This window comes from Chiloscyllium plagiosum, unplaced genomic scaffold, assembly GCF_037043375.1.
Source record: "Chiloscyllium plagiosum isolate Xiang-an unplaced genomic scaffold, Cpla_swu_hap1 HiC_scaffold_24, whole genome shotgun sequence".
NCBI lineage: Eukaryota > Metazoa > Chordata > Chondrichthyes > Orectolobiformes > Hemiscylliidae > Chiloscyllium > Chiloscyllium plagiosum.
In genome coordinates this window covers 31,173,528-31,201,157 of record NW_028270162.1, presented here as the reverse complement: position 1 = coordinate 31,201,157, position 27,630 = coordinate 31,173,528, and the positions used below count along the sequence as shown (strand labels likewise).

At 40.6% G+C, this 27,630-nt stretch overlaps 2 protein-coding genes across 6 annotated transcripts in view; one reads left to right on the top strand and one right to left on the bottom strand.

Moving 5' to 3' along the window:
• LOC122562676 (transmembrane protein 120B) overlaps positions 1–13,810 on the bottom strand; it is a 66,791-nt gene extending 52,981 nt beyond the window's left edge. The window contains exons 1-3 of one of the 4 annotated variants that reach the window (XM_088000045.1): positions 8,228–8,593; positions 1,846–2,028; positions 371–489 (exon numbers count right to left, since the gene is read on the bottom strand). In XM_088000045.1, coding sequence (XP_087856171.1) covers positions 371–489; positions 1,846–1,878 — 152 coding nt within the window. In that variant the 5' untranslated portion in view covers positions 1,879–2,028; positions 8,228–8,593. Of the gene's footprint in view, positions 1–370; positions 490–1,845; positions 2,267–8,227; positions 8,594–12,933 lie in introns of those variants that run through there. The other 3 variants (XM_088000047.1, XM_043715739.2, XM_088000046.1) reach the window with 3 other exon arrangements.
• Positions 13,113–27,630, top strand: part of morn3 (MORN repeat containing 3) — an 80,670-nt gene continuing 66,152 nt past the window's right edge. Inside the window, exons 1-2 of one of the 2 annotated variants that reach the window (XR_006315387.2) lie at positions 13,113–13,182; positions 18,893–19,357. Coding sequence is in view for 1 of the 2 variants with exons in the window: in XM_043715743.2 (XP_043571678.1) it covers positions 19,213–19,357 (145 nt within the window). In the remaining variant the exon portion in view is untranslated. Of the gene's footprint in view, positions 13,183–18,892; positions 19,358–27,630 lie in introns of those variants that run through there. The other variant, XM_043715743.2, reaches the window with a different exon arrangement.

Genomic DNA, 27,630 nt, shown 5'->3' with positions numbered 1-27,630 from the left:
TGAAACACTGCAGTTAAGATGGATGATTATGTTAACAATGATCTTATTGTTAAAAAAGGTGCTTACACTCGATTGCCAGACTTGAATTGTCTACTAAATTAGCTGCAACAAGTGATGTGGAAATTCAGAAAGTTCTTAAAATTAACAGGGAGGCAAGGGTGAGATGCTGATGTCCTATGAAGCAAGTGGCACAGCAACATAAATTGACCAGCAACTTTTAGAAATTAGGATATGAAAGCAGCTAGAGTTGCTCAACTGATTTATTTTCACAATTAAGTCTGATTTTCCATTAAAATAAAATGCATATCACAATTTCTTTACAAAAGAGCATTTAAGAGTACCTCCACATGGTTATCATTAGTTTGCTTACCTTCGGAGATTGCACGCAAGATCTTTTATTCTTCTTTTTTGTTTACTTATCGAGTTGCTGCAGATAATTTGAAGGCTCGAAAGTTCATCAAGCTTTTGTCTATATACTTTGTGTGTTTCCTAGAAAAGACAAATAAAATGATACACTCTACACGTTAATTCATGGGCAAAACAAAACGTTTTTTGAAAAAAAAATCACCATGATGAAAATATAACTGCAACGTTTTAGTATTTAAAGCCAAAAAGGAACAGAGTTTAACCACCCATCATCTAAACAGTTGTTTAGCAAAATCTGGTGCATGGACCATAACTTCATGTTTATGTTAAGATTCAAGGACAAAATGAATAAAATAGCTGAAAAATGTGAATAAAAACATGTAAGACGCAAATAATATCTTGGTACTTTTCTCCCCCACCTAACGACCTCGTCACCTCAACTGCCTTTTTAGTGAAATAAGTGTAATAATGACGACAAGTTTTAAAAGAACCCTTACTAAGATAAGAGGTTAGCTTTAATCTGCAACTCTGATAAAGTAAGATGTTCAAATATTTAAACATTCACATGCGTTGGATTGAAATATCGGGTTTTGCTCTAACTCCACCAAACCTCAATGTAAAGCATATTGCCAGTTTCACGTTTTGTTTTACTGCTTTCTAATGGAAGATAGTGAGAGGGAATCATTCTTTCCAACTGGTAGTGGTATAAATCAGAGGGTCACCACACTTAGTTGAGGGGAGAGGCCGAGCAGGAGAATCCTTCATGGTAACTTCAGCCAGTGTGGAATGGATTCCACACAGTTAGTATCATAAACCAGCTGTCCAGCTAACTGAGCTAACCAACACCCACCATCTGTCCAGTTTAGACTTGACTCTTGAGGGAGTTGTGACATGCTCGCTGATTTTATCTCCTGGAGGTTAACCAAACTAAAGTACTGGAGAGAAAATGAGGTCTGCAGATGCTGGAGATCAGAGATGGAAATGTGTTGCTGGAGAAGCGCAGCAGGTCAGGCAGCATCTAGGGAACAGGAGAATCGACGTTTCGGGCATTAGCCCTTCTTCAGGAAGTACTGGAGAAATGTCTTAGTCATTACAAAACACTAATCCCTTATCAAACTGCAAAAATGATAATCTGAATGGCATAAAACTAATTTTTTTTTGTTTCAGAGTGCAGGGAGGGAATTACTATCATTTGAGTATATTTTGTAAAGGAATGATATTTTTCTTGAGAGCATTGTTGTCCAACAGAAAATCATGTACTAACCACAGGTGAAGCTAGGGCAACATTGTTACCACATGGACTAGCTTTAGTTTAAAAAAAACTAATAAATACATGCAAGGTAAATTTAACTAATCAAAAAACCTCAACCATTCAATGCAAAAAGATTTTATAGTGTTACAAATGTGGGGAATTCTAGGAAGAATTTCAACTTGTAGGTTTTGTTTACTTCAGAGTGCTTGATGAAAATGTGAACTCACATGAGACATGCCATTCCAAACACTGCTTTCCATCTATGGCAATTCCTATTAGTATGAAGGCCTTATTGAAGAAGTCAGTTCTTTGTTCAGTTTGCCTTCTGGCCTGGAGCACTGACTTTGATTGTTTAAGCTGGCCATGACGACAGGTCCACTCCATAAACAGTTGCCAGTTTTACCATTGTACTGAAATCAGATGTTTGCAGCCAGTCTACACACCAATAATTTATACACAATAGCCAAATAAAGTGGACTTGCACAATATTTTTATTATTTTACCAACAAATGCACAAAAAGAGGTTGATGTACACACAAAAATAAACCTGTGCACATGAGTCGATATCACATTCCTAATAACAAATGCCTATTACTAATTAAAAACATTAATTGGCCATTTCCAATTAGCAATTTGTAGCTGGTGGCTTGTGTTTGTTGTGGTTCTGTTTGCCGAGCTGGAAATTTTTGTTGCAAACGTTTCGTCCCCTGTCTAGGTGACATCCTCTGTGCTTGGGAGCCTCCTGTGAAGCGCTTCTGTGGTGTTTCCTCCGGCATTTATTGTGGCCTGTCCCTGCCGCTTCCGGTTGTCAGTTTCAGCTGTCCGCTGTAGTGGCCGGTATACTGGGTCCAGGTCGATGTGTTTCTTGATGGAGTTTGTGGATGAGTGCCATGCTTCTAGGAATTCCCTGGCTGTTCTATGTTTGGCTTGCCCGTCGTGTTGTCCCAGTCGAATTCATGTTGCTTGTCATCTGTGTTTTGTGCAGTCCTTGCATGGGATTTTGTACACTACATTAGTTTTGCTCATGCTGGGTATCGGGTCCTTTGTCCTAGTGAGTTGTTGTCTGAGGGTGGCTGTTGGTTTGTGTGCTGTTATAAGTCCTAGTGGTCGCACTAGTCTGGCTGCTCTGAAATACTCCTGATGTATGGTAGTGTGGCTAGTCCTTTGGGTTGCGGCATGTTCTCGTTCTGTTGTCTTTCTCTTAGGCATCTGTTGATGAAATTGCGCGGGTATCCGTTTTTGGCGAATACCTTGTACAGGTGTTCCTCTTCCTCTTTTTGCAGTTCTGGTGTGCTGCAGTGTGTTGTGGCCCTTTTGAATAGTGTCTTGATGCAACTTCAGACAACAACTCACCAGAACGAAGGACCCGATACCCAGCATGAGCAAAACTAATGTAGTGTACAAAATCCCTCGCAAGGACTACACAAAACGCTACATAGGACAAACAGGAAGACAGCTAACGATCCGCATTCATGAACATCAATTAGACACGAAATGCCACGACCAGCTATCCTTAGTAGCCATACACGCAGACGACAAGCAACATGAATTCGACTGGGACAACACTACCATTATAGGGCAAGCGAAACAAAGAACAGCCAGGGAATTCCTAGAAGCTTGGCACTCATCCACAAACTCCATCAACAAACACATCGACCTGGACCCAATATACCGGCCACTACAGCGGACAGCTGAAACTGACAACCGGAAGCGGCAGGGACAGGCCACAATAAATGCTGGAGGAATCACCACAGAAGCGCTTCACAGGAGGCTCCCAAGCACGGAGGATGTCACCTAGACAGGGGACGAAACGTTTGCAACAAAAATTTCCAGCTCGGCGAACAGAACCACAACAACGAGCACCCGAACTACAAATCTTCACCCAAAAACTTTGGTGACTTGTGTATTGAATAACAACTTTAGTGCAAATTGAGAGAAATATGAACACAGCAAATATTACTTGCTTGTGAAAAAAAGGAGTTGTTTACAACATGGGATACTGAAGAATTAACACATTGTTCTGAATTTCATAGCTGCAAGTCCTTTGTTGCAATATTATACACTCTTTGAAAAAAGAATCATTATGTCACAAACAATACAAATTGACTAATTCAGAAATTTAAAATTCTGGCACAAGTTTTACTAACATTAAAGTGAATTTGTGTAAACATTTCTACAGATCATTTCATTATTATTCTTACTGTACAACACAATTTGTCAAGGGATCTGGCAATTAGTGTAATAACATTCAAGAGAGTTGATCACTGAATAAGTTGGCTTTTAATACAGAAACATACCAAGTAGGTTATTCAATGTATACCTTTAGCAGACAATAGTTCCATGTGCTGTATAATGCAAGCCCTACACCGATTTAGCTTTCTTTGGTGATATCATGTCATCTATGTTTATTTTTATTTACTGAGTTGGTCACTTCACTTTTGTTACTCACAGTCAAGATATTGTTATTGATATTGATATTGTTAAGAAAGGCACACTTGAAATATGGCTGTCTAAAATATTACAATAAAGTTACTCTGCTTTGAAGGAAAGAAAGGTCTTCTGCTATATTCATTGGCCAATGGCCTTGATGAGTGTTAGTTTGAGAATGTGTATGGCTATGAGCAGGTAGGGAAAGAGTTAAATTTTGAGTTTTGTGAAACAAGAGATTCAGCTGAGCATGATTCCGATCAAATAAAACTTGCAGTTAACAATGGGGTGGTGGAGGCAAGGGTAATATATTAATAAGGTGGAAAAGCATTCATTATGTAGAGCCATTTAACAATATTGGAAGAATTCAGTATGTGAGTTGTTAACAAGGTGAAAAGTATTCATTATGTGAAGCCAGTAAAAGGTTAAGAACATCCATTGCAGAACAACAGATGACTTAATCTTTACTATTGTCACTCGCTGATTGTAATGGTCACCCAATCAATATGTAGGTTGCCCTATCTGAATGCTCCTCCCTGTAAAATGACTATATAATTAATTAAGAAACTGCTATTCCAGAGAAGACCGAAAACTCATGTCTCTGTGCACATGGGCGATCGTTCTATCTCCCTCCAGGGCCCAGAATAAAGATGGAGGAAGTAAAACTATACTAACTGTTTTGCTTTGACTGAGGGGGGGAAAACCGGGATGACAAGTTTCCTACCAAATTGAAAGGATTTGTCTGTTCAAACTACCAGACAGCCCAAACTTAACAAGGGCCACCTTGTAGGTATTAGAAAGATTTCTAAATGGTTACGAACGCAGAATAGTGACAGCAACAAAAATAAAAATCACAAGTTCAAAATTCACAATAGAACAGTGCAAAAATTTAATTTTCTAACTCTGGTAGAGTCAGATACAGCTCAGAAACAGACCCTTCAGTCTGAGCTGGCCAAAATCCCAAACTAAACTGGTCTTATCTGCCTGAGCTTAGCCCATAAACTTCCAAACATTTCTTATTAATGTACTTAGCTAAATGTGCTTTAAAAATTAATTGTACCTGTATCCATCACTTCCTCAGTAAGTTCATTCCACACACAAGCCACTGTTTAATAAAATGTCCCCATGTCTTTAAAATCTTTCGCCTCTCACCTTAAAAATATGCCCCCTCGTCTTGAAATCCCACACTCTAGGGAAAAGACATCTGCCATTCACATTATTTAAACCCCTCATGATTTTGTAAACCCCTATATAAAAAAGGTTAACTCTCAACCTTCTACATGCTGGCGAAAAAAGTCCCAGTCTATTCAGCTTTTCTTCATGCAAAAATCTCCACTCCTGAACATTCTGTTAAATCTCTGAACCCTCACCAGCTTAATAATATTTTTCTTATAACAAGGTGATCAGAACTGGACACAGTACTCCAGAAGAGGCCTCACCAACACCCTGTACAACCCAGCCTGGCTACATAGAACACAAAACAGTACAGCACAAGAAAATGCCCCTCAGCCCATGATGTTGTGCCGAACATGACACCAAATTAAGTCAATCCCTTCTGCACGCCCATGGTCCATATCCTTCCAGTCGAAAAGCATTTTAAACAACGTTATCGTAGCTGTCTCTACAACTACCCCTGGCAGCACAATCCAGACACCTACAACTAAAAAAATCTTACCCTATTTACTGGTGTTGCCACTTTCAGGGAGCTATCACTCGGACCCCAAGATTTTTCTGTACATCAATGCTTTGAACTTTCCTACTCTTACTTTAAAATGCATGCCCTCTAGTATTAGACATTTCAGCCCTGGGAAAAAGATTCTGATATACGCCTCTCATAACTTTGTAAACTTCTATCAGGTCTGTCCTCAGCCTCTGCCATGTCAGAGAAAACAACCTAATTTTGCTCAGCCTCTCCTTAGAGCTCGTAATATCTACCTTTCTGCTCTCAATTTTCTTGGTTACTTCCTCAAAAGAAACCTCAAATCAGGTGTTTGAGACACAATTGCCCTCGTACAAAACTATGCTGACTACACCCAATCATTCCTTGTCTTTCCAAGTGCATATAAATTCCATCATTCAGAATCACCTCCAACAATTTGCGTATTACCAAATTCAGACTAAGGTGTAGTTCACAGACTTCTCCTTTACATCCCTTCTTAAACAAAGATACAACATTAGACACTCCAGTCATCCGGCACTTCACCCATAGTTAGGTGACACACGTATTTCTGCAAGGGGCTTTTTCTTCCCCGACTTCCAACAAATATCCTGGTATACAGTACATCAGGTCCCAGAAACTTACCCACTTTTATATTTTCTAAAACCTCCAGCACTTCCTCTTTTGTAATGTGAACAGTTTCCAAAAATCAAAATTATCTCCCTGCATTCTCTAGCCTCCATTTCTTTCTCCATAATAAAAACTGAAAATATTCATTTAATATCTCTCCCATCTTCAAGGTTATAAGGTGCCCTACTCGCTCTTTAGTTGCTCTTAATGTGCTTGTAGAATCTCTTTGGATTATCCTTAACCTTATCTGCCGATGCTCTCTCATATGGTCTCTTTTCTTTCCTGATCTCACTCTTAAGAATGCCTCTATAGTGTTCAAGAGATACATTTGAACCCAGTTGTCTACATCTAATAAGTTTTTTTTATTCTTGCCTAGAACTTCAATAGTCTTTATTCAAGCATTGTTCTCTAATCATATCAGCTTTGCCTTTTACCCTAACAGAAATATATGACCCTGAATTCTCGTTACCATGCTTTTGAAAGCCTCCCACATCAGATGTCTCTTTACCTGTGAACAGTCTACTCCAAATAAACTTCTGAAAGTTCTTGGCTCATCCCATTAAAATTTGCTTTACTCCAACTAAAACCTTTAACTGCTATGGTAATCTCATCCTTTTCCACAAGTCTTTTAAAGCAAATAGAATTACGATCACTAGACCCAAAGTGTTCCCTATCACTTCAGTCACTTGTCCTGTCTTATTACCCAATAGAAGATCTAGTTTGCTCCTTCTCTAGTAGGAAGATTCATATATTGATGAAGAAAATTTTCTTAAAAATAAAGTTAATAAATTCTTCATCATCCAAACATTTAACACTATGGTAACTCAGTCAATGTTTGCAAAATTAAAATCACCTACCATTACAACATTATGCTTACATGTATTCTAAGATCTCTCTACATATCTGCTCCACAATTTTCCTGACTATTGGGTGGGGGTTAATAGTACAATCCCATTAAAGTGATTATCCCTTTCTTACTTCTAATTTCAATCCATAAATTTTCACTGTACACTTATTCAGAAATATTGTCTCTAGTTACAGCAGTAATGTTTTCCTTAAATTAAAAATACCACCCCTGCCTTTTGCCTTCCTTTCCAGTCTCCCGAAAGCATCTGAAACCCGGAACACTGAGTTGCCAGTCCTGCCCAACTCTCAGCCAAGTTCCTGTAATAGCTATGACATCCCAATCCCTTGTTCCCAAACATGTCCTGAGTTAATCAGCCTTACCTGCAAGTCCCCTTGCACTGAAATAAATGCAGTTTAATTCTTCAGAGTTACTTCGTTCTCTGAAATGCTCTTGTCTGTCTTTTCTAATTAGGTAAAAACAATGACTGCAGATGCTGGAAACCAGATTCTGGATTAGTGGTGCTGGAAGAGCACAGCAGTTCAGGCAGCATCTTTTCTAATTAACTTGTTCTTTTCAGATTCAAAACTTGATAGCTTCAGGTTTCGCCCTAAAATATATTACCATGAAGACAGACAGACTGTATAAAAATCAACTGATTCACTAAAGGTTCAACAGGGGTGGAAACATGCTAATTTTATCTGGGCAGACTCAGAAGTGACACTCGTCCTCAATAATACAGTCTTAATTAAGTAAGCAAGCAGCTCCACTTTATTATACAAATTGAATATTTGTTTAACTTTTAATCTAGGGTCAGCTTAAGCATGGACAACAAATTCCAGCTTTTCCCATTTGAGATCAGATAATTAAATAGGTCTGGGTTAAAATGCAAACACGTTACAGAGATCCAAGACATAAAACCATTCACATAGTACCTAATGTCTTGCCATAGATTGGTGTATTTTTAAAATATTTCAGAAGGTATGTTCCTAGTTGTTTTAAAAAATGTAAATTACATAAAAAGATATTTCATTATACTCAATTTTCTTACCTGGGCTGTTAAATATGGTCACTGTTACCTTTCCATTCTCTAGATTCCACATCTTAGCTACGGCCGATAAAAAGGCCAAAATTTCTATTGTAGTGCAGAAGCTTGAAAGTTCTACTTCTGGTCAGAAAATCTTTATGTCCTGAAACTCATAAATGTTCAGTGCACTAACAGACCTATACATCACCACAAAACAGAACAAAACCTTTTAAGGAAAATGAAAATTAAAGCATAATAACTTGATCAGGTGTACCCTCTAATTCTATGGGAAGTAAGGGAAGTGACTGCTGGGTCTCTTACTGAGATAATTGTATAATTGATAGTCACAGGTGAGGTGCCAGAAGACTGGAGGTTGGCTAACGTGGTGCCACTATTTTTAAAAAGTGGCAAGGACAAGCCCAGGGAACTATAAATCGGTGAGCCTGATGTGGGTAGTGGGCAAGTTGTTGGAGGGAATCAGGAGGGATAGGATGTACATGTATTTGGAAAGGCAAGGACTGATTAGGGATAGTCAATATGGATTTGTGTGTGGGAAATCATGTCTCACAAACTTGATTGAGTTTTTCAAAAAAGTAACAAAGAGGATTGATGAGGGCATCCATATGGACTTCAGTAAGGCATTCAACAAGGTTCCCCATGGGAGACTGGTTTGCAAGGTTAGATCTCATAGAATACAGGGAGAACTAGCCATTTGATACAGAACTGGCTCAAAAGGTAGAAGACAGAGGGTGGTGGTGGAGGGTTGTTTTTCAGACTGGAGACCTGTGACCAGTGGAGTGCCCCAAGGATCGGTGCTGAGTCCACTACTTTTTGTCATTTATATAAATGATTTGGAGGTGAGCATAAGGAGGTGTAGTTAGTAAGTTTGCAGATGACACCAAAGTTGGAAGTGTAGTGGATTTGGAAATTTGGAAGCAATGGTGTCTAAAGTGCATTTACAATAGCTATGGTTCAGTTCATTTAGTCTGTGACTTTTACAGAACATTCTCAGTAATTAACTTGACAGCACATACTGTTTTATAAGTAAACTATTTATTAAAACAAAGTGAAACAATTTTCTGTTCATGTACAACATGAAGAAGGTTACCTCAGATTACAAAGGAATCTTGATCAGATGGGCCAATGGGCTGAGGAATAGCAGATGGAGTTTAATTTAGATAAATGAGAGGTGCTGCATTTTGGGAAAGCTAATCTTAGCAGGACTTATACACTTAATGGTTAAGGTCCTAGGAGGTGTTGCTGATCAAAGAAACCTTGGAGTGCAGGTTCATAGCTCCTTGCAAGTGGAGTCGCAGATAGATAGGATAGTGAAGGAAGAGTTTGGTATGGTTTCCTTTATTGGTCAGAGTATTGAGTACAGGAATTGGGAGGTCATGTTGCAGCAGCTCAGGACATTGGTTAGGGCACTGTTGGAATATTGCATAGTCTGGTCTCCTTCCTGTTGGACTATAAAATGATAGGATGTTGCCAGGGTTGGAGGATTTGATCTATTGGGAAAGGTTGAATAGGCTGGGGCTGTTTTCCCTGGAGTGTCAGAGGCTGAGGGTGACCTTATAGATGATTATAAAATCATGAGGGGCATGGATAGGATAAATAGACAAAGTCTTTTCCCTGGGGTCGGGGAGTCCAGAACTAAAGGGCATAGATTTATGGTGAGAGGGGAAAGATATAAAAGAGACCTAAGGGGCAACATTTTCACACAGAGTGAGTGTACGTGTATGGAGTGAGCTGCCAGAGGAAGTGGAGGAGGCTGGTACAATTGCAACATTTCAAAGGCATCTGGATGGGTATATGAATAGGAAGGGTTTGGAGGGATATGGGCCGTGTACTGGCAGGTGGGACTAGATTGGGTTGGGATATCTGGTCGGCATGAACGAGTTGGACTGAAGGGTCTGATTCTGTGCTATACGTCTCTATGATAATGTCTCTATAACTGGAAACAGACATCAAATCCAAGAATTAGGATATTTGGACACAGAAGATTTTGACGTAAATCTTTCAACAATAAATGCATTCTTCACTACTTGCCTTTCTCTTAATTATTCAGGATCCTGGAGTTAAACTGAAGCAAATCCTATATATCCACGTTTAACTTGTGCATGAATATATTAAAGTATGTACCTGCAAATTTAAAATAAAGAATAATTTATGCCCAATTTGACACAGAAGGTGTGGCTTGTGTTTTTGCCAGGAATGAGCAAACGCCCAATGAAAGAGTGTAAGAAAGTTTTTAAAAAATAGACTGCTTTCATTATGACATCATAGCAGCAAGTCTAATTATAATTAACAGTCTTTGTGAATGTGTCTTATTAAACATCTGGTGCATTTCAATTTTAACTGCAGTTAATTTGATGCAGCAGTTACCTGACAGACGAAAAGACAGCTTTTTTAAAGTCTCCCATTCCACGTCAAAAATAAAATCAAATGCATAACATCAAGGACTATTTTCCACACATCTCTTTAGCCCCCACCAAAAAAAAGTATCCTGTTAGAGCTGCTATGCCAAACTCACGTTCTCATTTTTGTTACACACATTGAGAACTTAGGCCAAGACAATTCAGACAGATGTGCCCCTGAGGACACACTGCATCACAATTTTTTTTTATTGACATCCAAACACCCTGGTGCAACATTACTTGTTAGGAACTAGGTAACTGTTAGTGTTCCTCTGCGTCTCTGAATTTACATCAGCCCTTTAATACATCTGGAAGAAATATCTGCACTGAATGTTCCCTACAAAACATTTGAATATCATATTTACATAAATGTTTTAAATCTTGTAAATACATTTTCAGAAAACAAAATGACAACTTCCAGATTTAGGAAGGGATAGGTTTTATTAAAATATAAAAAGATGTCAATGTTATTTAGAGATCCAGTGGAAATGAACATTTCACCTGCCATCAAAGGTTACAAGTCCCTGATTATAAAATGATAGTGTCGCTGGACTTTGAATCATGTCCTCAAAAGAATCTCAATTGATAAAAACAAGAACTACTGAGCAAGGATCAGATCAAAATCTGACAGCACAGGTTTTAGTTCTATCTCCATATGACATTTACTCCATATGAGTAAATTTGGAAGCAATGGTGTCTAAACTGTATTTACAATAGCTTTGGTTCAGTTCATTTAGTCTGTGACTTTTACAGAACATTCTCAGTAATTAACTTGACAGCACATACTGTTTTATAAGTAAATTATTTATTCAAACAAAGTGAAACAATTTTCTGTTCGTGTACAAATGTGAAACTTAAATGTGTAAACACATGGAACTGTTTCAATTGAACATCATTTTGGTTTCTAAATCTCTCCTCTCACGAGGGACTTGACTGTTGCTGTAGTATACTCCCATATCTGAATGGCACTGGTTTAAAAATGCATGCTTTTTCTTCAGGTCAGATGGATTGTAATCAAGAGGGGAAATAGTGCCTGATTTTCTTCTTGCAAAGCAACCAATCCTGGAATAGTTAACTTATCACAGGACTTTCTGGTTTCTGTGGCTCAAAGATAAACCTTCGCTGCCATCAAGATTGGTCTTCAAGCATTTTACAAAATATACTTTGCATGATTACATACAATGTTAGAGTTATGACAACTGCACTGATATGTGAAGGCTAGATTACTGAAAATATTTAAAGAGGTAGATAAATTTTTGAAATAGTTTAGGTTCAATGTGGAGTTGAGGTTTGTGATGAGATGGCGCGAGAGGAGTTGAGGCCTGGCTGATCAGCTATGATCTTGTTAGCTGGGCAGGCTTGAGGGGTCGAATGGCATACTCCTGCTCCTTTTTAAAAGATGTTCTTATGCTAATTAAAACCTCAAATATACTCTCATACAACCTGATTGATTCTAATTAACTTGAGGTGCATCACACTATTTAGGATATTCTGGGACTGATTTTCAAATTTCTATGTCAATTTTAGACCCTCACTAATAAGCAAATTCTGCATAATCACACCCTAAAGACTTATTACTATACAAAACAATCTCAGGTAACATTTCCAAATTTATACTATGTTTTAAGATTACATTTGGTATTTGTATGGTTATCAAAAGTAGATTTTAAATCTTAATTGCTTGATACTGTACTCTAAAGTCAAACCTCAATGAGGGTTGTTAGCCAACTGTAAATGCTTAACTTGCAACCCAGGCTTTTAAAAAATATCTTATTCCGTTTTAAAACCACTGATAGCACTATATCCTGACAATGAAACTACTACAGACTCAACCACCCAATTTTAAATACTTCACGATGCTCTTAACTGTCATTCTACATATGCACTTGTGTATAATGATACTGCATAGAAATTATGTGCTGGTAATAGAATGAATTGGCAGTACAATAACGTGCACTAATCAACTAATACAGGAAATGTTCAATACAATATTCTCCAACATGGTACAGCGGCTGGTTGGAGCAAGCAAGAGATTTATAGCCAAACGGTACACAGGCGACATCAGAACACAATATAGACCGTTATTTGACAAAAGCATATTAGTCTCGACCTTGCTGAAAGCTGGTTCCACAGGAAGGAGACTGAGACAAAGGGGGCCCCAACCCCAATGTGACACGAACACTAACAGCTGCCTGACAGAACAATTTAACCCCATTTCAAATAAAAAGCATCGACGGAGCGAGGTCGCCGGACAAAAGACAATCGCCTCCGCTTCGTCGGACCAATCCTTCCAGACTAGACGCTGCCGTTTACCTGCAGCTGTTTGAATTCTTTATCCAACTCTTCCCATTCAGCCTGGCACCGCAGCAGTGACATTGTCCACTCGGCTCCCGCAATACATGCGCTGCACCGGGACTGCTGGGATAGCGCCGTGACGTCAGCCGATCCCACTGCAGCAGCTCCTCACCCTCCAGCAAACTGCCTGCTTTATACCAAGGCAGACAGGGCAGGGGGCAAAGATACTCGGCAGCTTAGCAGGCCGCAATCATGGCTGGAGTACAGGTATTTGCTTCCGGTTATAACGTTCGTTGTGCTGCTACAAGGTACTTAACAGAGTCAATGGAGGTTAGGAAAGCATCAACTCTATCCTGCCACCACATTGGCACAGTAAACCTTTTGTCTGTGTATCACCTGCCACTGCACTGGCACAGTTAGTTCTTTATCAACATATCTCCTGCCACTAAACTGGCACAGTAAGCTAGTGCCACTGATGTTTGTCTGGAACCAGAAACTTGCATTGACTCCAGCCATATGAGCATGTACAATGCCCCAAGGATGCCTCATCTCCCACATTTCATGTAGTGATAAGATCTCCTTCAGGCATGTGGTTTTGCCATAACTTAATTTCTATCTAAATGGCATAACAGTCCACTACTATCAATAACATTTTACTTTTGTGTTCAGAGTTTCACCCCAAGATATTTATGTGGACATGATGCAAAGATGATGACAATGAAGTTCTCTTGTCTCTTGACAATGAATTGTACAAGTAATACAACTTCATGTGATCTTTACTGAAGATAGTGGGAACCTGTCCACTTGACAGAATATCTTGCTTTTGCTATGACATTTTGTGATTCCCAGATGTTTTTGATGCAATTGTTGTCAAGTCCCAGGACTCTCAGAATGAACAGTTTTTCATCATAATGTCTCATTTACAAACAGTTACGTTGAGCAAGAACTTTATGATTTGGTTTACTATACAAGAACCTCTGGAGCTCAATCAAATTCTAAGGGGCTGGAAACTTCTTGATTGTTGGTCTCTTCTGTGCATCAACTTGGGCACAAGAAGCATCCACAGTATGAGATTTGGTGAGAATTTGCATTTGTAGTTAAGTCTACCTCCTGTTTCCTGTAGGCATTATGACACAACTTACACTCCAGTGTCATGTTTGTCTAAATGGACCAAGCCATCATCCATGTCACATGTGACTCCATCCAGTGCTTCTACAATCCTTGACACTGTCCTCCAGGAGATTTCAGGAACTGATGTGATGCAGAAGGATAATCTATTGAAGCCAAACCCACCCAAACAATGTAATGAATATTGTGAATAATGTCGACTCTTCATTTAGGGGTAGTTCCCAACTCCCATCGGGATGTTATGTCGGCTTCCTGCTTCTTTTGGGTATGATAAGGGTAATAGGGAAGGTGATGGCCTTGTGTTATTATTGCTGGACTGTCAATCCAGCCTTGCAGGTAATGTTAATTACTCATTTTACTCATATGTGAGGAATAAGAGAATGATCAGGGAGAAGGTAGGGCCGATCAGGGACAGTGGAGGGAACTTGTGCGTGGGATCTGAGCAGATAGGGGAAGCCCTAAAATGGTTTTTTTGCTTCGGTTTTCACCAAGGAAAAGGAACTTTTTGTGATTGAAAACTTTGAGGAGCTGGGATATAGTCTTGACCAGATCAAGATTGATGAAGTTGATATGCTGGAAAGTTTGGAAAACATTAAGATTGATAAGTCCCCAGGGCCAGACCAGATTTATCCTAGGCTGCTCCAGGAAGCGAGAAGGGAGGTTGCTAAGCGGCTGGCAAGGATACTTGCCTCCTCACTGTCCACGGGAATCATACTGGAGGATTGGAAGGAGGCGAATGTTGTTCCTCTTTTCAAAAAGGGTAATAGGGAAATCCCTGGCAATTACAGACCAGTCAGTCTTATGTCTGTGGTCAGCAAAGTTTTGGAAAGAATTCTGAGGGATAGGATTTATATTTGGCAAAGCATAGCTTGATTAAAGGCAGTCAGCATGGCTTTGTGAGGGGCAGGTCATGCCTCACAAATCCTATTGAGTTCTTTGAGGAGGTGTCAAAACAGGTCAATGAAGGTCGAGCAGCGGATGTGATGTATATAGACTTCAGCAAGGCAGTTGATAAGGTTCCCCATGGTAGGCTCATTCATAAAGTCAGCAAGTATGGGATACAGGGAGATTTGGCTATCTGGATTCAGAATTGCCAGAGATTTTTCCCCAGGGCAGGATTGACTGGTACGAGGAGTCATTGTTTGAAGATATTAGGAGGAAGGTATAAAGGAGACGTCAAAGATAGGTTCTTTACGCAGAGAGTTGTGAATGTATGGAATGCGTTGCCAGCTGTGGTGGTGGAAGCAGAGTCATTGGGGACATTTAAGCGACTGCTGGACATCAACATGGATAGCAGTGAGTTGAGGGGTGCATAGGTTAAGTTATTATATTTTACATTAGGATTAAACCTCGGCACAACATCATGGGCCAAAGTGCCTGTTCTGTGTTGTACTTTTCTATGTTCTATGTTCTGCGGACTTGGGTTTAAATCCCACCAAGGCAGATGGTGGAATTTGAATTCAATAAATATTTGGAATTAAGAGTCTAATGATGACAATGAAACCATTGTCAATTGTCAGAAAAATCCATCAGGTTTACTGATGTCCTTTAGGGAAGGAAATCTGCCTTTCCTACCTGGTCTGGCCTACATGTGACTCCAGACCCACAGCAATGTGGTTGACTTTTAAATGCTCTCTGGGCAATTATGGATGGGATATAAATGCTGGCCTAGTCAGCGATGCCCTCATCCTGTGAGTGAAAATAAGTTGCCAAAAATCCCTATTTGTATCCAGCTTTATGAAAGTGGAACTGTTTCCCAATTTACCTAAGCTTTCATCTGGAGACGATAAGAAACAAATTTCACTTTTTACAATTTGCTCAGTTGAGCAAGATCAATTAAATTCTAATAGATCAGTTGTGGCTCAGCATTGAGAGCATCCCCAAGCACCACCTTGTTGGTTCTGTCATAGGTAAAATAACCTCTTGCTTCCAGATAGAATCAGTTTCCTTTTTTTAACCTTTGGCAAGAGTCCATGAGGAATCTTTCTGTGCGTAAATAGACAAACTTGCTTTATCTTGAGATTATAAAGTGCTTTTCCATGCTGACTTACTTCTTTGTGAATAAAACACAAAAATAAATCTCTGCTAAAGGGAAGTTTCCTGTAATGTAACTCTTGAAGTTATAATTTTAATGTTGAGCTGCACCCATGTAGAGATCAGACTAATTAATAGTAATCAGACCGTTGATTTGCAAACAAACTTACAATTTGGTTAATAACTGCTGCTACAGTTTCCCAGAACTTGCAGCTAGTTTAAAATTTAATGTAATGCTGATGAGATGTCATGGGTACAACTGTGCATGCACAGATCATCAGTGTATCACAGAAAGAGTTGTAGATGGGGACCTGAGTAGGTCTGAAACAAGGAATACCTGGGACTTATGTCAATACCTACAGCTACACCTTTGACTTGGAGAAAGTGAGACGACTTAATGGAAGAGTTGTTTAAAGTTTGAACAAGCTCAGCCAGGTGAAGGAGGTTGGTGGTGGATTGGGACTGTTCAACCTTTCAAAGAATATGCAGAGAGCCTTCAGACCATCCTGATGGGGGATAGACATGCAGAGCGATTGCACATCCATTGCGAAGACACGGTGAGTAGGGCCAGAAAACTGACAATTGTGGAACCGACATGAAGCATCAGAAGAATCATGAATGGAAGTGGGAAGAGAATGAAAAAAGGTGGAAAAAATAGACGCAAGATAGGTTAACTTTCCTACCTATTTAGTTTGGACCAGATTTGTTCTTACCTTGCTGAGCTTTGTCATTTTCTAGAAGCTTACTTTTGAGTCTTAATTATCATTATGCTTTTTTTCATTCTTGCAATGAACCGAACTATGTTATGGGCTTAGGGATAAGGTTATAGTCGTAGGCCATTCAGTCCCTTGAGTTTGCTCCACCATTCGAGATTATGGCTAATCAGTTATTTTCTCATATCATCACTATTTCCCAATTATTCTCCTAATCTCTCAACTGTATTTCCTGTGCATCACTTCTCCACTGTTTGGTGGCCTGTAATGAATGCACAAGGATTGCATAATTTCTCGTTGTGTTCTTTACCTTCCTCATCAATTTTATCTTAACACAACTCATTATCTTTAAATTCCAATCCTGTAATTTCATCCCATACAAACTGTACTCACTTGTTTTCCTTCTTGTCTCTCATGAAAATGTTATACTGTATTCAGGAATATTAAATTCCCACTTCTGTTCAAATTCAAATTACATCCCCATTATTGGTATTTTATCACTCTCCATAGTATTAATATTTATAAAGTAAAAGGCATGGAAACAGACTCTTTGGTCCAACTCATCCATACCGACGAAGTTTCCCAAACTAAACTAGTCTCACTTGCTTGCATTTGGGCCCATATTCTTTTAAACCTTTTGAATTCTTGTACCTATCCAAATATCTTTTAAATGTAACTGTACCTGCATCTACCACTTCCTCTGGCAGTTCATTCTACATACAAACCACCCTCTGTGTGAAAAAGTTGGCCTTCAGATCCTTTTTAAATCACCTCTCATCTTAAAATTTTGAACTCCGCAATCCTAGGGAAAAAAAACCTTTTCTATACTATGCCCCTCATGATTTTAAACTTTTAACTCTGTGGTTGTTCTGAGCATTTGGTTCATTTACTTTCATTTATCCAATTCTTACTTAAATTATTTCGGAATATTGATCAGAAATGACTCAAAATCACCAAACATTCAGCTGAAAATAATGATTTGGAGATGCTGGTGTTGAACTGGGGTGTACAAAGTTAAAAATCTCACAACATCCAGGTTATAGTCCGACAGGGTTATTTGGAATCACTAACTTTCAGAGCACTTTCACCTGGTTGTGGAGTATAAGATCGTGAGATGCAGAATTTATAGCAAAAGTTTACAGTGTGATGCAACTGAAATTATATATTGAATAGAATGACCATGTTCCAAAAGCTGAGAGATTTAACAAACAATCCAGGTTTTTTTCAATATACAATTTCAGTTGCATCACACTGTAAACTTTTGCTATAAATTCTATGTCTTACGATCTTATATTCCACAACCACCTGATGAAGGAGCAGCGCTCTGAAAGCTAGTGCTTCCAAATAAACATGTTGGACTATAACCTGGTGTTGTGTGATTTTTAGCTGAAAATTAATTATTGATGACACCCACTGATCTAGTTACCTGGTCTTATTTAACTAATTGGAACACATTTTCCTTGAAATTTCCACTCATCATTCAGCAATATTCTGCACACAATTATCTAACTTGTAGAGATATTTAAAAGAAAACATATTTATATAAACAATTTCCCCTTTGAAAGTGTAACTTAAGATGGTTGGGGGGGGGGAAATTTGAGATCAACTTTGAGTGATCAGAACTACCAAAATAAATAAAAACATTTCAATGAGAGTAATCGGGAAAGGTGGCGTAAATAAGGTCACCCCTCTCTCCCCCGCCCCAGTCCACTTGGTGTCAAGATGTATAAAATTTGAGTGATGTCCAAGGAAATTGTTCAACTCTTCAAATCTCTACTTGTACCATTTTGGGGTTCTGTTTCTTTAAAAAGAAAACAGTTTTGTGATACTTCTGCATTTATGAATGAATAATGTGAACATCCAATAGCTCGTATTTAAATGATTCAAAGAGCTATCTTTCAGACCTGAAGGTTAGCAACCGCTTGCTGGCTTTAATGTTATTTCTTGTAGCAGGGGTAATGATTGGGCCGAGACATGACTTACTCCATCAAAAAACTTATTTTTAAAAAATTACTCTTTTTCACACACATACAAAAAAAAATAGGTTTGACGGTATTTTCAGATTTTTCCCTTGCTCTTGTTTTACTTGAAAATATCAAAAGGCCCATGACGATTCACAAGGCCCGTGTCTGTTGCTATAGGAACAGCCGTACACTATCGCTCAAGGAGCGTCAGCGAGTTTGGGGATTGTTGTTAAACATCCTGTTTGCAGCCTCGCTGTTGCTGATATGCAGGACTGCCGATTTTTGGCTGGTCTTTCCGATACCTGTTTGCGAAGGGATTTTGAGTGAAAACGGGTTCATTTCGATTAAACTCGTCTTTCAAGACAGCGGAAGAGATCCAGTCTCGATCCCTGGGAGCGTGCAACACCCTGCCCCCTTCATAACAAGTGAATCCTTCCATCGGAGTTTCTGAAACAAAAATGCCATTTCTGAGGCCTCGGAAGCCCAAAGAAAATCGGTGGCATGAGTGGGATCGGATTGCGCAGAAAAATGGTTTAAAAAGCACCGTCTACTCATTAAGCGGGAACGAATATACTGGAGAGTGGCGGGACAACAAAAAACATGGTAAGGTTAAAAAAAACCTACAGTGCATCATTTTACAAAACATGATTTCTAAAAATAAAGTGAAAAACATAGCTGAGATTGGCTCCAAACAGGAATTGCTTGTATTTAATGTCCTGCATTTCTCAAAAGCAATGAAAACTGACTAAATCACGAGTTTAGAATGCATATGAGACATAAAGAGGCCATTCAGCCCATCGTATTCACAATAGCTCTCCACAAGAGCAACTGGGCCTGCCCCACTCCAAACATCTGCTGGCCCAGCAAACTCCCTCTTTGCTGGTGTTTAATCAATTTATCTTAAAAGCCATGATTGGCACTGCTTTGAAAAGACAACCTCAGGTAGTGCATTCCAAATCCTAACCTCCCACTTTGTTAAAAGAAGTAATATTATCTTTGGTTCATTTTCCAATTACCTTAAAATAGTGTCCTTGGGTTCTTCATCCTTCTGCCATTGAAAATGCTTTTTATCTATTGTGTTTAGACTCCTCGTGATTTTGATCAGTTCTATCAAATATCCTGTCAGCCGCCTTTTCTCTAAAGTACTCCAACTCCTCCAATGTATACATGAAACTTGAAGCTCTTCATCACTAGAACCATTCTCAATATTTGCATACTCTCCAATGCATTTCGATTCTTCTTAATACATGCTGCACTTATTTGGACACACTACTCTAGTTGCAGCAAAACCAGTGTTTTATAAAGATTCATCATAACTTCCTTTCTTTTGTAAGTCCAGATTTCATATTCCATATTCCATTTGCGCCACCTTCTTAAATTAACCTGACATTTTCAGTGGTTTGTGCAACATTTGTCATTTGTTCTTTCTGCACTTACAGTCCCTTTGCTGTTTTTGTATTGCTGTTCTTTACTCTTCTTCAACTGTATCCATTTGTGTTTCTGTGCAACCAGTTTCATCTGCCACTTGATTGCCCATTTGACCAGTCTCTCTATGTCCTTTTGAATTCTCTCCCTGTTCACAATACCTCCAGACTTTTTGCTGTGTACAAATTTTGAAATTGTGCGCTGTATGCTTGAGCCTCTGTAATTAAAGGAAAAATCATGGTCCTTGTTTGAACCTGTAGAACGCTACTCTCTATAACGGAATTAATTAAGGGAAAAAATAATGCAGGTATGTTAAAGGTAACTACTGCTGCTGTATGCTAGTCAGTTTAGAAATGGCAGGATATCAGTTGAATCTGTGACTGGAAAGATGCTAGGGGAAGGTTTCAGATTCCTAGGACATTGGGTCAGATTCTGGGGAAGGTGGAACGAGTACAATCTGGACAGTTTACACCTGGGCAGGATTGGGACTGATGACCTAGAGCAAGCATTTGCTAGTGTGATTGGGGTAGGGGTAGGTTTGAGCTAGAATGGCAGGAGTTGGAACCCATGCTGGGTGGAGAAAGTGAGGACTGCAGATGCTGGAGATCAGAGCTGAAAATGTGTTGCTGGAAAAGCGCAGCAGGTCAGGCAGCATCCAAGGAGCAGGAGAATCGACATTTCGGGCATGAGCCCTTCTTCAGGAATGAGGAAAGTGTGTCCAGCAGGCTAAGATAAAAGGTAGATAAAAGTCCCACAACCCCGCACCGCCCGTTTCTACCTCCTGCCCAAAATCCACAAACCTGACTGCCCCGGCCGACCCATTGTCTCAGGCTGCTCCTGCCCCACCGAACTCATCTCTGCATACCTCGACACGGTCCTGTCCCCCTTAGTCCAAGAACTCCTCACCTACATTCAGGACACCACCCATGCCCTCCACCTCCTCCATGATTTTCGCTTCCCCGGTCCCCAACGCCTTACCTTCACCATGGACATCCAGTCCCTGTACACCTCCATCCCCCATCACGAAGGACTCAAAGCCCTCCGCTTCTTCCTTTCCCGCCGTACCAACCAGTACCCTTCCATTGACACCCTCCTTCGACTGACTGAACTGGTCCTCATCCTGAACAACTTCTCTTTCCAATCCTCCCATTTCCTCCAAACCAAAGGAGTAGCCATGGGCACCCGCATGGGCCCCAGCTATGCCTGCCTCTTCGTAGGATATGTGGAACAGTCCATCTTCCGCAGCTACACTGGCACCACCCCCCACCTTTTCCTCCGCTACATCGATGACTGTATCGGCGCTGCCTCGTGCTCCCACGAGGAGGTTGAACAGTTCATCCACTTTACCAACACCTTCCACCCCGACCTCAAATTCACCTGGACTGTCTCAGACTCCTCCCTCCCCTTCCTAGACCTCTCCATTTTTATCTCGGACGACCGAATCAACACAGACATTTACTATAAACCGACCGACTCCCACAGCTACCTAGACTACGCCTCCTCCCACCCTGCCCCCTGTAAAAATGCCATCCCATATTCCCAATTCCTTCGTCTCCGCCGCATCTGCTCCCAGGAGGACCAGTTCCAATACCGTAAAACGCAGATGGCCTCTTTCTTCAAAGGCCGCAATTTCCCCCCCAGACATGATCGACGATGCTCTCCACTGCATATCCTCCACTTCCCGCTCCTCCGCCCTTGAGCCCCGCCCCTCCAATCGCCACCAGGACAGAACCCCACTGGTCCTCACCTACCACCCCACCAACCTCCATATACATCGTATCATCCGTCGTCATTTCTGCCACCTCCAAATGGACCCCATCACCAGGGATATATTCCCCCCCCTCCCCTATCAGCGTTCCAAAAAGACCACTCACTCCGTGACTCCCTCATCAGGTCCACACCCCCCACGAACCCAACCTCCACTCCTGGACCGTCCCCTGAAACCGCAAGAAATGCAAAACCTGCGCCCACACCTCCCCCTTTACTTCCCTCCAAGGCCCCAAGGGATCCTTCCATATCCGCCACAAATTCACCTGCACCTCCACACACATCATTTACTGCATCCGCTGCACCCGATGTGGCCTCCTCTATATTGGGGAGACAGGCCGCCTACTTGCGGAACGTTTCAGAGAACACCTCTGGGACACCCGGACCAACCAACCCAACCACCCTGTGGCTCAACACTTCAACTCCCCCTCCCACTCCACCAAGGACATGCAGGTCCTTGGACTCCTCCATCGCCAGACCATGGCAACACGATGGCTGGAGGAAGAGCGCCTCATCTTCCGCCTAGGAACCTTCCAACCACAAAGGATGAACTCAGATTTGTCCAGTTTCCTCATTTCCCCTCCCCCCACCTTGTCTCAGTCCCAACTCTTGAACTCAGCACCACCTTCCTTACCTGCAATCTTCTTCCTGACCTCTCCGCCCCAACCCCCACTCCAGCCTATCACCCTCACCTTAACCTCCTTCCACCTATCGCATTTCCAATTCCCCTCCCCCAAGTCCCTCCTCCCTACCTTTTATCTTAGCCTGCTTGGCACAATTTCCTCATTCCTGAAGAAGGGCTCATGCCCGAAACATCGAGTCTCCTGCTCCTTGGATGCTGCCTGATCTGCTGCGCTTTTCCAGCAACACATTTTCAACCCATGCTGGGTGACAAGGGAAAGAGAAACAACATTGCTAATAAAAGAAAAAACAGTAAAGTGCAAAAACGGTAAACAGAGTAATCGAGGGTGAGGGACAAATGAGTCACAGTACAAAGAAAAGTTTAGATGATTTAAAAAAAAGCAAAAAAAAGGCAAGCCTTAAGGCTTTGTGTCTGAATGCACATAGCATTTGGAATAAGATAGGTGGACTGATGACACAATTCAAGGTAAATGGATATGATCTCATAGCCAGTACAGAGACATGGTGACAAGGAAATTGGAACTAGGAACTTAATATTCAAGATAATTTAGCCTTTCAGAAAGGCAGGAGGGAAGGAAAAAATGGTGGTGTAGCACGACTAATACAGAAGAAATGAAGACAGTTGTGAGAGATGATCTAGGCTCAGATAATGTAGAGTTCAATTGAGTTAAATAACAGGAAGCAAACAAAGACACAGGTAGGAATAGTGTACAGACCCCCAAATAGTAGACACACTCTAAGACACACATCAACAAATAATTAGTATGTAAAAATAATATAGAATGAATTATTGGTAACCTTAATCTGCTTATTGGTTGGGTTGGTCAATTTGGAAAGGACAGCTAAGACAACAAATTCATAGTGCATTAAGAATAGTTTCCTACTACAATATGTCATGGAACCAACAGGAAACAGGCTGTCTTGAATCTGGCAATGGGTAATGAGGCAGGTTCAATAAATAACCTCAGAGTGAAAGATCCCCTAGGAAGTAGTGATGATAACATGGTAGAATTTTATTGCTCACCTTTGAGTGTGAGAAAGCTTTTTTTAAAATTCAGGGATGAGGACGTCACTGGGTGGTGACCATTTATTACCCATCCCTAATTGTGGCTGTTTAGAGTCAACCATCTTGCTGTGGATCTGGAGTCACGTGTACGCCAGACCAGGTAAAGGTGGTAGTTTTCATCCCTAAAGGACATGAGTGAACCCAATGGATTTTCCTGACAATTGACAATGGATTCATGGTCATCGTAAGACTCTTAATTCCAGGTGTTTATTGAATTCAAATTCAACATTTGCCATGGTAAAATGTAAACCTATCATTACCTGGATCTCTGGTTAAACAGTCTAGCGATAATACCACTTTGTCATTGCCTTCCCCACCTTCACCTGGGTTGGAACAACTGTTTAACTTAAATAAAAAAAAAACTACAATGAAATTAGGACAGAGTTAGCTAAAATGAACTGGATGGATAGATTGAAGGAATGATAGTAAGCAAGCAGTAGCTAACCAAGGAAGTTAAGGAGACTATTAAGTTGAAAGTAAAAGCATATAAGTCAGTGATAAATTCAGAATCCAGCAAAGGAAGACTAAAAAATAATGGAAAGAAAATAAACCATGAGACCAAACTAGTGAGGAATATAGAAAGTGACAGTAAGAGCTTTTTTAAATATATAAAAAGGAAGAGAGGTCAATGAACACAGGTGCTTTACATAATGAATCTAGAGAGATATGTATGGGGAACAAGGAAATGGCAGAGGAGTTAACAGATGTTTTGCATCAATCTTAATTGTGTCAGATACTTTGAACATTCCATTAATACTAATGAATACTGGGAAGAATTAAGTACTATTCCCGTCAAGAGAGAAATAGTATTAGACAAACTAATGGGGCTAAAGGCAAATAAATCCTTTGGCCCTGATGGCTTGCATTCTAGGATCTCAAAAGAAGTAGCTACAAAGAGAGTGGATGAATTGGTTGTAATTTTCCAAAAGTCTTGTACTCTGGAAAAGTACTGGCCTATTGGAAAACTGTCAGTGTGACGCACCTGTTCAAAAACTAAGGCGGACAAAAAGCAGGTAATTATAGGTCGATTCACCTAAAATCTATTATTGGAAAATTGTTGGAATCAATTATTAAGGAAGTAACAGCAGCACATTTTTGAAAACCATAATCTAACCAAGAGAATCAGCACAGGTTCATGAAAGGGAAATCCCGTCTTACTAAAGTTTTTGAGGCAGTCTTAACCAGAGTGGATAGTGGGGAACTAGTAGATGTGTTATATTGGGACTTCCAGAGGGCGTTTGCCAAGGTACCTTAGAGAAAGTTAGTATCGTAGAACTCCTACAGTGTGGAAAGAGGCCATTTGGCCCATCACATCTGGCCTAACTCTTTGAAGAGCATCCCAGCCAGACCCAGCCTCCCACTGTATCACATAACTCTACATTTACCATGGCTAATCTGCCTAGCCTATACTTCCCTGAATACTATGGGCAATTTCAGTATGGCCAGACCACCTAATCTGCACATCTTTGGACTATGGGAGTAAATTGGAGCACCCAGAAGAAACCCATACAGACACGTGGAGAACATGCGAACGCCACACAGAAACATCTGAAGCTGGAATTGAACCCAGGTCCCTGGTCTTGTGAGGTAGCAGTTCTAACCACTGAGCCATTGTGCCTCTCTAAGTTGTCAAAAGAGCCCATGATGTTGGAGGTAATATATTAGCATGAATAGAGAATTGGGCAGGAAATAACGAGTGAGGATAAGTCATTATTTTTCAGGTTGGCAACCTGTAACCAATGGGGTTCCACAAGCATCAGTGCTGGGCAAGACTGTTTCCAATGTACATTAACGACTTAGAGGACGGAAGTGAATGTACTGTACCCAAATTTGCAGACAACACAAAAATAGGTGAAAAGACAAATTGTGAGAGGAATTTAAACTGTTTACAGGGAGATATTGATAGATTAAGTAGGCAAAAAATTGGCAAATGGAGTATAATGTGGGGAAATGTGAAGTTCATTTTTGAAGGGAGAACAAACAAACAGCATTATTTAAATAGAGAAGAACTGCAGAAAGTTCCAACACAAAGGCACTTGGTACTTTTGTGCACAAAATACAAGAAACTGAGAAACTAGCACACAGGTGCAGCAGGTAATCAGGAAGGCTAATGGAATATTGGCCCTTGTTTAAAATGGGTTGGAGTACAAGAATAGGGAAGTCTTAGTGTAACTGCACAAAGTGCTGGTGAGACCACATCTGAATTACTGTGACAAGCTTTAGTACCTTTCTAAAAAGGCATCATTTAATTGGAGACAGTTCAGAGAAGGCTTACGAGGATGGTCCCTGGTATGGAGGGATTGTCTTAGAAGCAAAGGCTAAATAAGTTGGGACTCTACTCAGTGCTGTTTCGATGAATGAAAGATGATGATATTGAACCATACAGTATTCTTAAAGGGCTTGACAGGATAAATACTGAGAAGATGTTTCCCCTCATGGGAGAATCTCGGACCAGAGGGCATAGTCTCAGAATAAAGGGGGACACCAATTTTAAAGACTTAAATGAGGAATTTCATAGAGGGCTTGGAAATCAGTAGTTGGAAATCCTTACCACAGGGAGGTGTAGGGGTGAAGTCGTTTGGTATATTTAAAGCTGAGATAGTTTTGCACAAAGCAGGGGAATCAAGGGTTATGCAGAAAACATGTAGGCAAGTGGATGTGAGGAGTGTCGATCAGCCATAGTCCTGCTGAATGGCAGTGCAGGCTCGAAGGATCAAACAAGTTACTCCAATTCATATTGTCTTATGGTCAATGTAAACCCCTATTTAAGAAGGGAGGGAAGCAGACAACAGGAAATTACAGGGCAGTTAGTCTGACCTCAGTCGTTGGCAGAATCAGAGAATCTCTACAGTGTGGAAATAGGCCAATTGGCCCAACAAGTCCACACCAACCCTCTGAAGAGTATCCCACCTTGACCGATTCCCCTACCCTAATACCCTACATTTACCCCTGACTAATGCACCTAACCAACACATCCCTGAACACTGTGAACAATTTAGCATAGCCAATTCACCTGGCCTGCACATCTCTGGATTGTGGGAACAAACAGGAGCATCCGGAGGAAACCCATGCAGACATGGGGAGAACATGCAAACTCCACACGTCACCTGAGGCTGGAATCAAACCCGGGTACCTGGCACTGTGAGGCTGCAGTGCTAACCACTGAGCCATTGTGCCAACCAGATTTTAGTGTCCATAATTATTAAGGATGAAATTGCAAAGTACTCGAGAGTGCATGGTAGAGTAGGGCTGAGCCTGTTAGGTTCATTTCCCGAGGTTTCACACACCATCTGCAATTCGCACACCCCGACTTCTGCAAACAGTTAAAGTTTATTAAAGCTTGTACAAGCTAGGTGGCCCCTTTGATCCTCTTCACAGGCGTGTGAAATCGAGTCAAAGTGAGGCCCTGAACAAAGAAAACCCATCCCCTTTGTACAGGTCAATTCCTAATGCTCACAGATACTCTAGCCACTTCCCCGCCCCCCCAATCAAATGTTACCCCAGGTACATTGGTAGGATGAGATCATCCTCGGAGATAATGCAAACGTAAATGTTAGCGGGTTTTGAGAAGATTTGTAGCTTAGGTTGTGGTTCCCGATGTAGGTTTGCTCGCTGAGCTGGTAGGTTCATTTTTAGACGTTTCGTCACCATACAAGGCAACATCTTCAGTGACCCTCTGGAAGAAGCACTGCTGATAATTTCTGCTTTCTATTTATATGTTTGGATTTCTTTGGGTTGGTGATGTCGTTTCCTGTGGTGATGTAATTTCCTGTTCTTTTTCTCAGCAGATGGTAAATGGGGTCCAAGTCAATCTGTTTGTTGATAGAGTTCCAGTTGGAATGCCATGCTTCTGGGAATTCTTGTGCATGTCTCTTTGGTTTGTCCTAGGATGGATGTGTTGTCCTTGTCAAAGTGGTATCCTTCCTTATCTGTATGGAAGGATACTAGTGAGAAACGGTCATGTCGTTTTGTGGCG